General features: G+C 40.5%; 2 protein-coding genes across 6 annotated transcripts in view; one reads left to right on the forward strand and one right to left on the reverse strand.

The window, feature by feature from the left end:
• Window positions 1-6494, forward strand: part of GPR148 (G protein-coupled receptor 148) — a 110777-nt gene extending 104283 nt beyond the window's left edge. The window contains exon 3 of one of the 2 annotated variants that reach the window (XR_013987181.1): window positions 6142-6494. The gene's annotated coding sequence lies outside the window, so the exon portion shown is untranslated. Of the gene's footprint in view, window positions 1-5640; window positions 6033-6141 lie in introns of those variants that run through there. The other variant, XR_013987182.1, reaches the window with a different exon arrangement.
• The window catches only part of KLHL6 (kelch like family member 6), a 252558-nt gene extending 240453 nt beyond the window's left edge, over window positions 1-12105 (reverse strand). For 2 of the 4 annotated variants that reach the window (XR_013987180.1, XM_081008430.1), the window contains exons 1-4: window positions 11812-11940; window positions 9211-9639; window positions 5493-5658; window positions 2039-2488 (exon numbers count right to left, since the gene is read on the reverse strand). Coding sequence is in view for 3 of the 4 variants with exons in the window: in XM_081008430.1 (XP_080864556.1) it covers window positions 2039-2488; window positions 5493-5658; window positions 9211-9473 (879 nt within the window). In the remaining variant the exon portion in view is untranslated. Of the gene's footprint in view, window positions 1-2038; window positions 2489-5492; window positions 5659-9210; window positions 9640-10581; window positions 10710-11811; window positions 11969-12000 lie in introns of those variants that run through there. The other 2 variants (XM_081008431.1, XM_081008432.1) reach the window with 2 other exon arrangements.
• Window positions 12106-12128: the final 23 nt, after the last annotated feature.

Here is a 12128-nt window from a genome sequence, read left to right on the forward strand (position 1 = left end):
CAGCATACAATAAAACGCATATAACTGCAAGTTACAAAACTCATTCCGATCAGTGTACTAGTGTATACAATATATTGTAATAAACGTTTCACAGATTATTCCAAAAGATCTAGAAGGCATGATTTTAAGAGTTGTTTGCATGCATTTAATGCATGGTTGTTACCTATTTAAAAATATTCTTCATAAGACACACATGCCTAACTCTATGAAATTCATGAAATAAATAGTCTAACATAAAAAAAACCTCCACCTTTTCCCCTAACGATTGAGCAAATTGTGCCCATATAGCTTCAATATTCTTGGATAACACTGACTATTTATACCAGGGATGGAGAAAATGTGACTCTCCAGCACTCACCAACCCTGACAATTGGCCATGTAGGCTGGAGCTGAAGTCCATCAAAGTCTAGAGGGCTGCTCCTGAATTAGACCCATTTCATTCTGGAATCAGGTCTGAATTGCCACTGAAATGGCCTTGATTGCTCCACCTTGTGCTGAGGGAATAACAGGGGAAGTAAAACCCTGTTAATTCTCCTGGACCTCTCGATGGCATTCATACTGACAGATGGAAGTTGGATAACCACCATTTTGATGGCTCTAGTGGAAGATCTTTTTCTGAAAGTTATGCTGGGAACTATTGCTCTGCATCTCGCCTTGCTCTGCCTATGCAATTTGTATCCCAACCTTCCTCCCAAAGGAGCCCAGGGTGGCTATGGTGTTCCATAGGTCTCCTCATCCTGTCCTCCCTGCTTTATAACTTCTATGTGATACCACTGGAGGGAAGTTATTCAAATATGTGCTGTGAAATACCATTGATATGCTGATGCCACCCAATTCTATTTCTTCTTTGCTTATGAGGCCGTAGAAGACCTGAACTGGTGACTGAGGTCAGAAACCTGTGGCCCTCCAGAAGTTGTTGGACTTCAGCTCCCATCAACAAATGTGGCCAATGGTCAAGGATGATGGAGATTGTAGTCAGAACAACATCTGAAAGGCCACAGGTTCACCACTCCTAGTATAAGTTGTTACTAATACTAGATCAATAAAATTATCAGTACTGTATCAGCGTAATATAAAATTAGTAATTTTTTATTTACTTATTTACTTATATAGTACTATATAAGTACAAAGGGGTGTGAATTTCTCTTTCTTTTTATGCAGACTTCTTTCTTTCTTGAAAGAATATTCAATATATACAGTCCAACTCCCACCATAAAGCATCCTGAACTTAACTTTCCACAACAATAGCTTGTGAATCTGCATTACAAACTTTAGGCTTCTTCCTCTTTCCAAATATATACTGATAAGGTGTTCAAAGGGAAAGTATGGCAGCTGTCCAACTCCCATACATTGACACTCATACCTGAAAAATAGTCACAGGTGGGGGAATCTTGTAGCACCACCTCAAAGTATTATTTATTAAGGCAAAAGCTTTCGTGGACTTCACCAGAGGCAGAAAGAAAAAGAAGAAGAAGAGTTTGGATTTGATATCCCGCTTTATCACTACCCTAAGGAGTCTCAAAGCGGCTGACAATCTCCTTTCCCCTTCCTCCCCCACAACAAACACTCTGTGAGGTGAGTGAGGCGGACAGACTTCAGAGAAGTGTGACTGGCCCAAGGTCACCCAGCAGCTGCATGTGGAGGAGCGGAAACGCGAACCTGGTTCACCAGATTACGAGTCCACTGCTCTTAACCACTACACCACACTGGCTCTGTGTGTAAGAACAGTGTATGTATGTTCATGATTACGGGGGCTAAAGATGTAAGTAACTGAATCACTGTACTGTATATCTGTTAGTCTTTATGGTGCCACAAAACTATATGTTGTCTTTTCTGGAAGAGATTAACATGGCTATCTTCTTGAAAATGTTACCATAGAGATGGATGTTAGGAAGTTAGCATTTCCAAAAGGCAGGATGACACTGCCACAAGCAGGAACACCACAGAAAGCTCACTGCAGAGTACCTATAGATAGTTCAAGCAGCTCATTGAATCACTAGTCTGAACTTTTTCTTAATACAATCAACATTTAACTCACCTCGTTCCCTGATAGATGGTACATTCTGGCTTCTTGAAGCAGAGGAAAGACATCAGGGCACTGTCGGATCAGTGGCTCAGCTTCTACAGTCTCTACAAAATACCAAGGGTCCAGAAGGGGTAGTCTGACACCCTCAAGGATGTAAGGAAGGAGAGGAAGTCTTTCTGCTATTTTGTAATGCACCCAGTTTATAACCATTTCAAACACCTGAGCTTCGTCAGTGACACAGAGTTCATCACTCTTGAGCATACTATATAGGACATCCACAGGCAGTTCTAAGAACTCGTCGTAATTCAGTACTTGGGAAAAATTCTGGATAATATACCCCTTGACCTGCTGCTTCAGTTTATCAAGTGAATGAGCATCAGCCAGTCTCAGAATCCCAACACAGTTTTCTGGATGAAGAGCTTCATTGAGAAAATTGGAGCAAGCTTCTACCATTCGCAAAAACTACAAGCAGAAAAGGAAGCACATTAAGTTACTATGCAGACATGCCCTCCTGTGCTTGTTCGTTTATTTTACTGCTCTTAACAAATCTTAAGAATGTGAGGAAGCAATGTCCCTGATGTAAAATGTGCAAATGCCATGTTTAGTATGCATTGCTGGTGAAGGCAATTTGCCTCTGAATGCCAGTTTCTGGGAACCAAAAGCGGGGAGAGTGCTGTTGCACTCAGCTTGCAGTCTCCCCACAGGCATCTGATTGGTCACTGTGGGAACAGGAAGCTGGACTAGATGGGCCTTTGGTCTAACCCAGCAAGGGGCTTCTTATGCTTCATTGAGCTTGATGCTGCTCATCTGTATAATAAACCTTCAAAATGCTGGGATGTGGTAAGTGGGGATTCCAGGGGAGAAAGGAATTCTGTGATGAGTGGGAAGATAAACAGTGTCAGGTAGGCAAAACTGATTTCACAGGGCCTATTTGCACAAACATTTGGAGAGTGTAAGAGCCTGTACAAAAGGTGAGGCTCCTGAAGTGTCCAGACACCATCTTGACTGTGAGTCCTGGAAGACTTGCTCCCTGCATTGCTGGCCTTTTTCTACCTGGCCACATTGTTTAGGGAGTTTTGTTACTGTTATTGGTGTTATTTTTTGTATCTTTATTTTTAGATCTTATGATTTATATGCAGATTGTTCCGTTTGGTTGTGTACTTTTTGATGTGCTTATAAATTGTTGGCTGTGGTCTAAACCACTGAGCCTAGGGCTTGCCGATTGGAAGGTTCGCGGTTCGAATCCCCGCAACGGGGGGAGCTCCCGTTGCTCGGTCCCAGCTCCTGCCAACCTAGCCGTTCAAAAGCACATCAAAGTGCAAGTAGATAAATAGGTACCGCTCCAGCGGGAAGGTAAATGGCGTTTCTGTGTGCTGCTCTGTTTCGTCAGAAGTGGCTTAGTCATGCTAGCCACATGACCTGGAAGCTGTACACCGGCTCCCTTGGCCAGTAAAGCAAGATGAGCACCGCAATCCCAGGGTTGTCCGCAACTGAACCTAACGGTCGGGGTCCCTTTACCTTTACCTTTATGTTTGTAATTTAAGTAAATATTTTTATGTTGTAATCTGCCTTGAGCATGGTTTTAACTATGGAAAGGCAGCATACACATAAAATGGTGGTGGTGGTGTAAGAGGTTTACACATCAACATACCATGCACATGGTCTGGATCAAATGTTGAAAGAGGGTGAAGGGCAGATCAGATTGACTGGGTGGGAATGAGTTTGAGAGATTACTAGTTCTAATTGCACCCATCTCAGACTTCAGTTTACTGTGAATTTGTTTTCATTGTTACTCAGGAAAGAATGCTGCCTTTGGTTAACCCTGGATAACAAAGGAAACATGGGCCCTGGATAGTACACCTGGAACTCCCTCGAATCTTGCACTGCCCAGAGATTGGGAGTGGCATGTAACACTATACATACCAAAATCCCAGCTAAAATCTCAAGGAAAGGCTGAGCATTCAGGGTGCTTCCAGATATCAATAGTTCAGCAGTTTTCTCCATAACTTTTTAAATAATATGCACCTAACCTTAGAGTTGATGGAGTACAAAGTAGTGCATGACTTTAAAAAAAAAAAAAAAAGTAGTTAAAAGGAAAAGAGGGAAGTGAAAAATCTGAAACACCATTTTTAATGGTGATGGTGTATTTTAAAGAAGTGTTTACAGCAGTTTTGTGCTGAGAGCCATGTCCTGTTGACACATTTAGGTTACTTATCATAACAGACCTGGCCTATAAACCACTTGTTCCTGTTTTTTAAAGATACATGTGGGCAAACATTTAAAGAAACGAAGCTCTCAAATCAAAATTAGATGTACTTATTCCATTTGATAAACTTCCCCTTTGTATCATATTTACAGCCAGCTTTATCTGCCACACATGGAGTGGAGCCAGGCAGGGCTGGAATTACAAGTTAATGGTACAAAAACTGGAAGGAATGCTGGTCCATTTAAAAATAATTCACATGCTTCAGCACTTTTTATTATTGTTGTGATCAAGCTGAAAAATTAAAAAGCTTGCTTGCTACTTTGAGATATTTTAGGTAGTCCTCATTATGCCAGTCTCATTAAAGTGGGGTAGGTGTAGGGATGAGCAAATTGGTCCATTATGGTTTCTGCTGCCTCTCACTGTGGACTCAGAACACAGCCATCATGGTCAGTTAAGGGTAGGAGCAGCATTATCAAAGTAGCAGAACCAGGGATGGACACAAGGACAGCACTCCAGTCTGTCCTGTCATAAGCAAGCAGGCAGCCTTCCTGACAAGTTTGGGGGTGGGGGGTGGAGCTGGGTACGCTTTCCATTATTAAGTTCTGAATAGAGTAGTTGCTTTGGAAGACGATAATCCAACTGGAGAACAGCTTTTACCAAAGGTGTCATGGGCTCTGAAGATGCTCAAACGCAGGACGAAAGGGAGAAACGTGCTAAGGGAAAGGCACGCTTGGCAAACCCTCACCATGATCAACTCCTGCCCGGAAACCAATGTCCCCATTGTGGAAGGACCTGTGGATCCAGAATTGGCCTCCACAGTCACTTACAGACTCACTGTTAAAACCATGTTTATGGAAGACAATCTTACTCGGCTACGAGTGATCGCCAAAGAAGAAGAAGAAGGAGCTGGGTAAGGCAGGCAGGCAGAGCCAGCCCTTAAACAGCAAAAACCAGTTTAAGGGTGCAGTGCTTTGCACACTTAATTCGGAATTGATCTTGAACTTACTTCTGAGTAAGCACGTTTTGATTCACACAGCATGCCTTGCTTGTGAACTTAGGCTGAACATTAGATCTAGTCATGAAATAGAGCAGCCAATGAAATCCCAAAGCAAAATATTTTTCATAGTAAAATTCAAGTTGCCCGAAGACTAATCCAACAGCTGTCAATTAGCCATTTTCACACTAAACAATGAGCTAAAACTAGTACTCACGTGAATTTGGTATGGTTTCTATGTGCTGTAAATATTTTACTTCACTAACCTGAAAAAGACTAGCGGCTTCCAGGACTTTCTGGACATTTTCCTTAGTGATCAGCACTTTGCTTGTGTAAGTGTAATCCAAAAGAATCTGCATTGTTTCAGCATCAACTCCCTTAATTACTATTTTTTCTTCATACTTTTCTTTCAAGTCGTTGCAAAACATTGCCCTGAAGGGGAAAATACGTAATTTCTTGGAAGACCAGTCATTCTGAAATACACTCTGGAAACAAACATACTAATACTCCCCCAAACACTTCATATGTAATTTATTTTAAAGTATGTTTATGCTATTTTTCTATTTTAAAATATTGAAAGTTGCTAACAATATATATCAGATCAGAGCAATAATAAAAAATTTAACTACAAAACCATAAGAGCAATCCTTTAAAACCACCAAACTGATCTATAAAACATATGGCAAGCTCAGTACACACTAAAATACATCTTACATGGTAAGTCTCAACGTTATTATTAAAAGATTCTTGTTTTTAACACATGCTATTAATTAGTTTTTTATATTGTTTGTATACATACTGTATTGGGCTATAGTGCCTTATTATAATTCAGATTTGAAAAATTAAAATAAATAAATAAAATGCAGTGTCTAATCAGCTAATGAGTGTGGAATAAATGTGGTTTTATTCCAAAAGCCAAGCAGAGGTGGAACTGTGTGGATCTCATGCTGGTGCCAGGACAAAGAAGAACCTCTTCTCAGTGCTCATCTGTCATACTTCATATGGCAAGAAGACATAAATCAGAGTCTCACATATTGACCAGAGGAAAATTCACATGGGATGGCACAGTTCTCCTTCTAAGCCATTGGGGTTGTAAACATCAATACTTTGAATTGACACCAGGAACAAATTTGTAATCAATAAATATGGCATGATGCTGGAATAGATTATCTTTCCTTTGAGCCTCCATTAACACCTTGGCAGCTGTATTTTGTTTCTGATGAAGTTTCAGAGACAGCCCCATATAGAGCATGTTATAGGAGGGACAGGTAGCCTGTGGCCCTCCAGATGTTGCTGAACCATCTCTGAGAGATGAGTGGCTAATAAATGTTTTAAAATAAATAAGTACAAGCACCAATACCGCTCCACAGCCTCCCTAGGATCAAAAGATGGAAATGAAAGACAGAGCAGCTGGGTATCTTCAGCATATTGATGACACCTCAACTGAAATATATGGAGGGCATCATCCAGTGGTTTCATGGGGATGTTAAACAGCACAAGGGACCAGATGAACCCATTCAGTACCCAATAAGCCAGGCTTCCTCAAACTTGGCCCTCCAGATGTTTTTGGCCTACAACTCCCGTGATCCCAAGCTAGCAGGACCAGTGGTCAGGGATGTGGGAACTGTAGTCTCAAAACATCTGGAGGGCCAAGTTTGAGGAAGCCTGCCATAAGCCATTGTTCAGGGTTGTTTCTCAGAACGTCCTCCTAGGAAGTCTTTCAGAAAGATGAGAATTTGAACCACAATATAGTCAGATAGTTCAGAAGGGTACCAGAGTAAATGGTATTGAAAACCACTGAGAGGACAAATCAATGGGAATACACTCCCTTGTCTATCTCACAGTGAACAAGGGAATGTCTGTCTCAAATCTGAGATGGAAGCCAATTTGAAAAGGAGCTAAATGATCAGCCTCATCAAGAAATAATTGAGCCACCACATATTGCCCTGATATAGCCTTACAATAACTTTGTATGATATTTATTATTATTATTATTATTATTATTATTATTATTCCTCCTAATACAGATAAGAGCTAAGGGTGAGGAACAGTGGCTTGTCTGGGGCTACCCAGTGAAGTTCAAGGCTGAGCTGAGATTTCAACTGGAAACCTCCCAGTTTCTAATGTATGTTCTTAATCGCTCTGCTACACTAGGTATACATTTGCATACACTAGGTTTTAGCATTTGCTTCCCTTCTTTGAAGATAGAAACATTTGGGCTTTTTCAAGGCTAAGCAGTCAGAAAGGAGCCCAGGTAAACTTCACACAGGCAACCCCTTTTCTGCATAAAGCTGAACCAAAGCTATTGTGCCTAGTTCTCAAGGAGAGGGATCGCTCTAAGCATGATGGAGACATATTAATGTCACGTTCCATCAAAACAACATGTACATGTTTTTGGCTTAATAAATCATCAGAAGTCCTCTCTCCCCAAAGATAAAAGGTTGTGCCAATCACATGGGATGGTCCATGGAATTATCTGGTGGAGAACGTTATGTGGTTTTTGAAATATCTGATGTAAATATGTATTCTTATGGAATCATTAACTATGAGTAGCTGAATGGCAAATACTCACCTGTCAGAAGACCAGTATAGATAGCTACACCATTGTAAGATTAATTTACAGACTGAGCCTATCCACATTCACTTGGAACTCTTGCTGAATTAAATGATACTCCTCCCGAGCATGCACAGGATTGCAAGCTTAGTCATTTAATATTTCTGAGTATCGCTTCACCCCTTCCCCACAAACAGTAACCAAAAATGAGACATTAAAATGAGACTAGTAGAGTTGAATTATGGTTGTAAGACACCTCATATCCAAGATACCAGAAGCATTCTCTTATGCCAAAAGAAAGGCAAGATCTTGTGTCAAAATAATTTTGTTAGTTTTCTGTGACTGTGCAAGGGATAGTTTTCTGTGAATTGATAAAGTGGATAAAAGTGGATAAAGTCCTACGTTAGCTACTTTAAAAAATGCATTATGATGAGTAGAAATACGGAGGCCAGCAATAAGTGCCTAAAATGGCCCAAATTACATTTGGAATTAAATACGCCAAACATTCCCCCCCCTCCTTCTGTTCTACCAGCTAGTATAAATGTCACACCTTGACCTGACTGAGTAACTTTTGGCATCAGAAGTTAATAATGTTTCTTTTACCATTAAAAATATATAATAAAATCTATCCCCATGTTACAATAATTCTCACTGACAGGGATCGATTTAAAAATTTCTTTTATTTTCCAGCGTAATTAGTAACATGATAGTGGAGTATTTTGTTTCTCACTATTCATTTGGCATATTTTGTCACAGTTTCCAGAAGGAACACCATTTCCTAGCATACACTACAGAAGGTGACCCTGCTGGATTTCAGTGTCTTCCTTCCATGTGTTTTTCCCATTTCTCAAATTACTTTCTTAATTTTAGAACTCCAAGAAAAATAGGAAGCACACTCCTTTCCCCTCATTGATTGCTTTTGCCATATGTTGCCCTCCTCATGGAAACAGATTTTTTGGGGAAAGGATCATGCAGCTTCCACACATTCAACTGCATTAATGATAACATACCTACTACCTAAAACACCCAGGAGCCTGTGGAACAACACTTTTTAATGGGCAGCTGTTGAATTAATATTTCATTTTATTATTACCAATACAATTATATGGACATAGTTGGGATTGTTAAGGAGAGGGAAAACGGGGGGAACTGTAATCGATCGCATGTCTGTTCCTATATTCAAAATTTTTCTATCCCACATACCTAGCATCCTCAGTTAATATTCTGGATGCTGTAATTATCACCCTTCTTCTGACATGCCACCAAATATAGACATTTTGGAAGCTCATAGACTGTTGGGGTAGGTTTCAAATCAAGTGCTCGCGAAATGTCCCTTTCCCATCTTACCTGCTTAACTATTTCTGGTTGCAATTGAACATCCAAATGAGAGGAGAGGGGGGGAAATACTTAATTTTAAATATCTCCCTTACCTAAAATAATTGCTTGCCGCTGCTAGAACCACTCGGTGGCATGAGAATTTCATGTTGCCCACACACAGGGTAACGTCTGTGAGAGAGTTTTCCAGTCGGAGGTTCTCCAAGCCGTTCTGCAGCACCATGGATAGGCCTGTGTCATCAAACTTAACCCTTTCACTGATGGAGACCTCCACAAGCTCTCCCATGTTCCTGGAGCACTCATTTTCCAAAGGCAACGGAGATTCCTCCTCCAAGTTCTTCTTCACTATGTCTCCCATGTTTCGATCAGCAGCAGCACATCATGCCATTGATACTTCAATCTAAGATGGTTCCTGAGCTTCAGACAAGTCATGCTGCAGAAGCAAGACGGATTTCCTGTTTGGGCCTCCCCACTTATCTACAGCTGTCACACATGCATAACAGGAAGCCTTGCACTTTCTCATCCTGTTAACACAAACAAAGTCAGTGGGGTTGTGTTGTTATTTTTTAATTCCACACATTTCCAAGCAGTTTTACTATACCTAAAGAAGATTTTAAGGTGCCTTTGAATATGGGATTATAACGAATGCCAAAGACCTCTAAAACTGTTCTGAAATCAGCATTCTGCTGCATAACATATGTATATATCCATCCAGATATACTTGATGAGCATGATGGGAGACTTATGGGGTTATAATTTTAACAACCAGCATTTTGAAAGAATGCTTTGCATGCATGCATTTATGTATTGTGTGGTAACAACTGGCAATTGACTTGGCTTTGAGAGGTATTACTCGCCAGTTTGGAAGTATCAACAATATTGTTTTCTAGCTGCCTGCACTGACTATCTCTGTATCTTCACTTTATATATTTTTTACACACTATACACAGCTCAATGAGGAATTCAGTACAGGGATGGCCTGAATGAACCAAAGCTACGTTTGCCATTTTGGATAGCACTTAAAAAATAAATTTTAAAAGCTCCCAAATAACAACCTCCCTCTCATAAGTTAATGCTGAGATACATGGTATTATTAGTTAATTAAAATGCAATTTCTATGGATGCAGAGTTTCCCAAATATGACGCAACCGTGTTCTTAATGCAAAATGTGAGCAGTTATTACAACAAGCATACAATTTCACCTGACCACTTTCTATTAATAATAATAATAATAATAATAATAATAATAATATACCCCATCCATCTGGGCTAGGTCTTTAGAAGCATGACATGGATCAGATGCCAGCCATATCACAGACAGCATAATGGCAAGCATTATATGCATTATATTGATTAGCAGCAGCAGGAAAAAACAGATCTGCTAAGCTCTGTGCTGGAATGACTCCAATGGCTGAGTCACCTTTATGATGTCTTGGGAATGGAGGCTTCTGTGAGATAACACTTACTCTCTTCACTCTGGCCTTACAGTCTAATGCAGTTTATCACATAGATTCTCAGAATTGCATAGAAAGTTTCCATGCTTCAGCCTGACATCCAGGAATAGTTGGCACAGGTGTAGAAACTTTCCACATGACTGGAAGGATCAACATGATAAACAATGTTAACTTGCAGCCACCATGAATACAGTAGTCACCATGCAGTAGTCTCTTGTCATAGGGAGAAAGCTGCCCTTGATTATATTTCAAGAGACTTAATCCATATGCTTCTTTTGTTTCCATTTTTAAAATTATATTTACCCTAGATCCCACCAACGCTTTGTCCCTTGTATTTCACTTGCTGTTTTAGGAGTAACTTTAGATGGCATTTTGTCACAGGACTATCAAGCCATACCTTTGGTAAACAGGACTGACAAAGGTCCCCTCCAAACTGTCAATATTTTGTGGGAAGGACTGAAGCGCATACCAAAAAATTAGGTTTGTGCAATTAAAATGTGCAACAAAGCCACTTTGTGGTTAGGAAAGTGACAGGGAAGTACATGCATGGAATGAATGAATGTTTAACAGGAAGACACATAAACAACCCACAAGCAAATCAGGATGAATGTTCATTGCCGTATAACCTCCCCACCAACAAATCAGAACAAAGCATTAATAAAGATTGAGCACAGTCTAACCTCCGCATAAGCTTTTATGCAAGCAAATAAGAATAAATGCTCTCTAAACAAGTCATCTGGAGGAGCCACTCTTATTAGTAGCACTGGCTGTAAAATTCTCCATAATTCAAATGGACCACACACACACACACACACACACACACAAAGGTTAATTTGTGATATAAACTACCACCTTGACTAGTAACAACTGCCACAATTTGGTATTGCCTATATGAATCAATTGGGCAAGTTTTTCTGGAAATGTTGAATAATGAATCCTGGAAACTGTCATTTACCCCTCACAGAGCTATAATTCCCAGCACCCTTAGCAAACTACAGTCCCTGGGATTCTTTGGAGTAAGTCATGTCCTTTAAATGTATGGTGCATACACAGGCTTTGTCTCCTGGACCATTTGTTCATATTCTTCTCTTTCACATTTTTTCTTTTGAAAGACTAAGTGTTACAGCCTGGTTCCATCCTAGCTAACTGCTTCAGGGTGCAGGGTTATTCATACATTTGTTTACCCCCTTTCTGCCATGGCATCTCAGGCAGTTTACCATTTTATTTGCATGTCTTGCCTACCTTTCCTTCAAGTCTCTCAATGTGGTGTACATGGTTCTCCTCCTTTTATCCTCACAACAACCTTGCGAGACAGATTAGGCTGAGACAGTGACTAAGGCCACCCAAGTGAGCTTCATGGATGACTGGGAATTTGAACCCTGGTCTCCCAGCTAAGCAGTCTAAAACAAATTCACAAGACCAAATGCAGACCTAGCACTGAAGGCAAGAGGAAGAAAGTGCTCAGCTCTGCCCCTCTGGTGCAACGCGGCATTGCATCGCAAACCGTGAACTACATCTCCCAAGAACGTTTGCAGCCGGCCCGCCTCTCATTGGCCTGC

Source organism: Podarcis pityusensis (assembly GCF_964106645.2).
Source record: "Podarcis pityusensis genome assembly, chromosome: 5".
NCBI classification, from domain to species: domain Eukaryota; kingdom Metazoa; phylum Chordata; class Lepidosauria; order Squamata; family Lacertidae; genus Podarcis; species Podarcis pityusensis.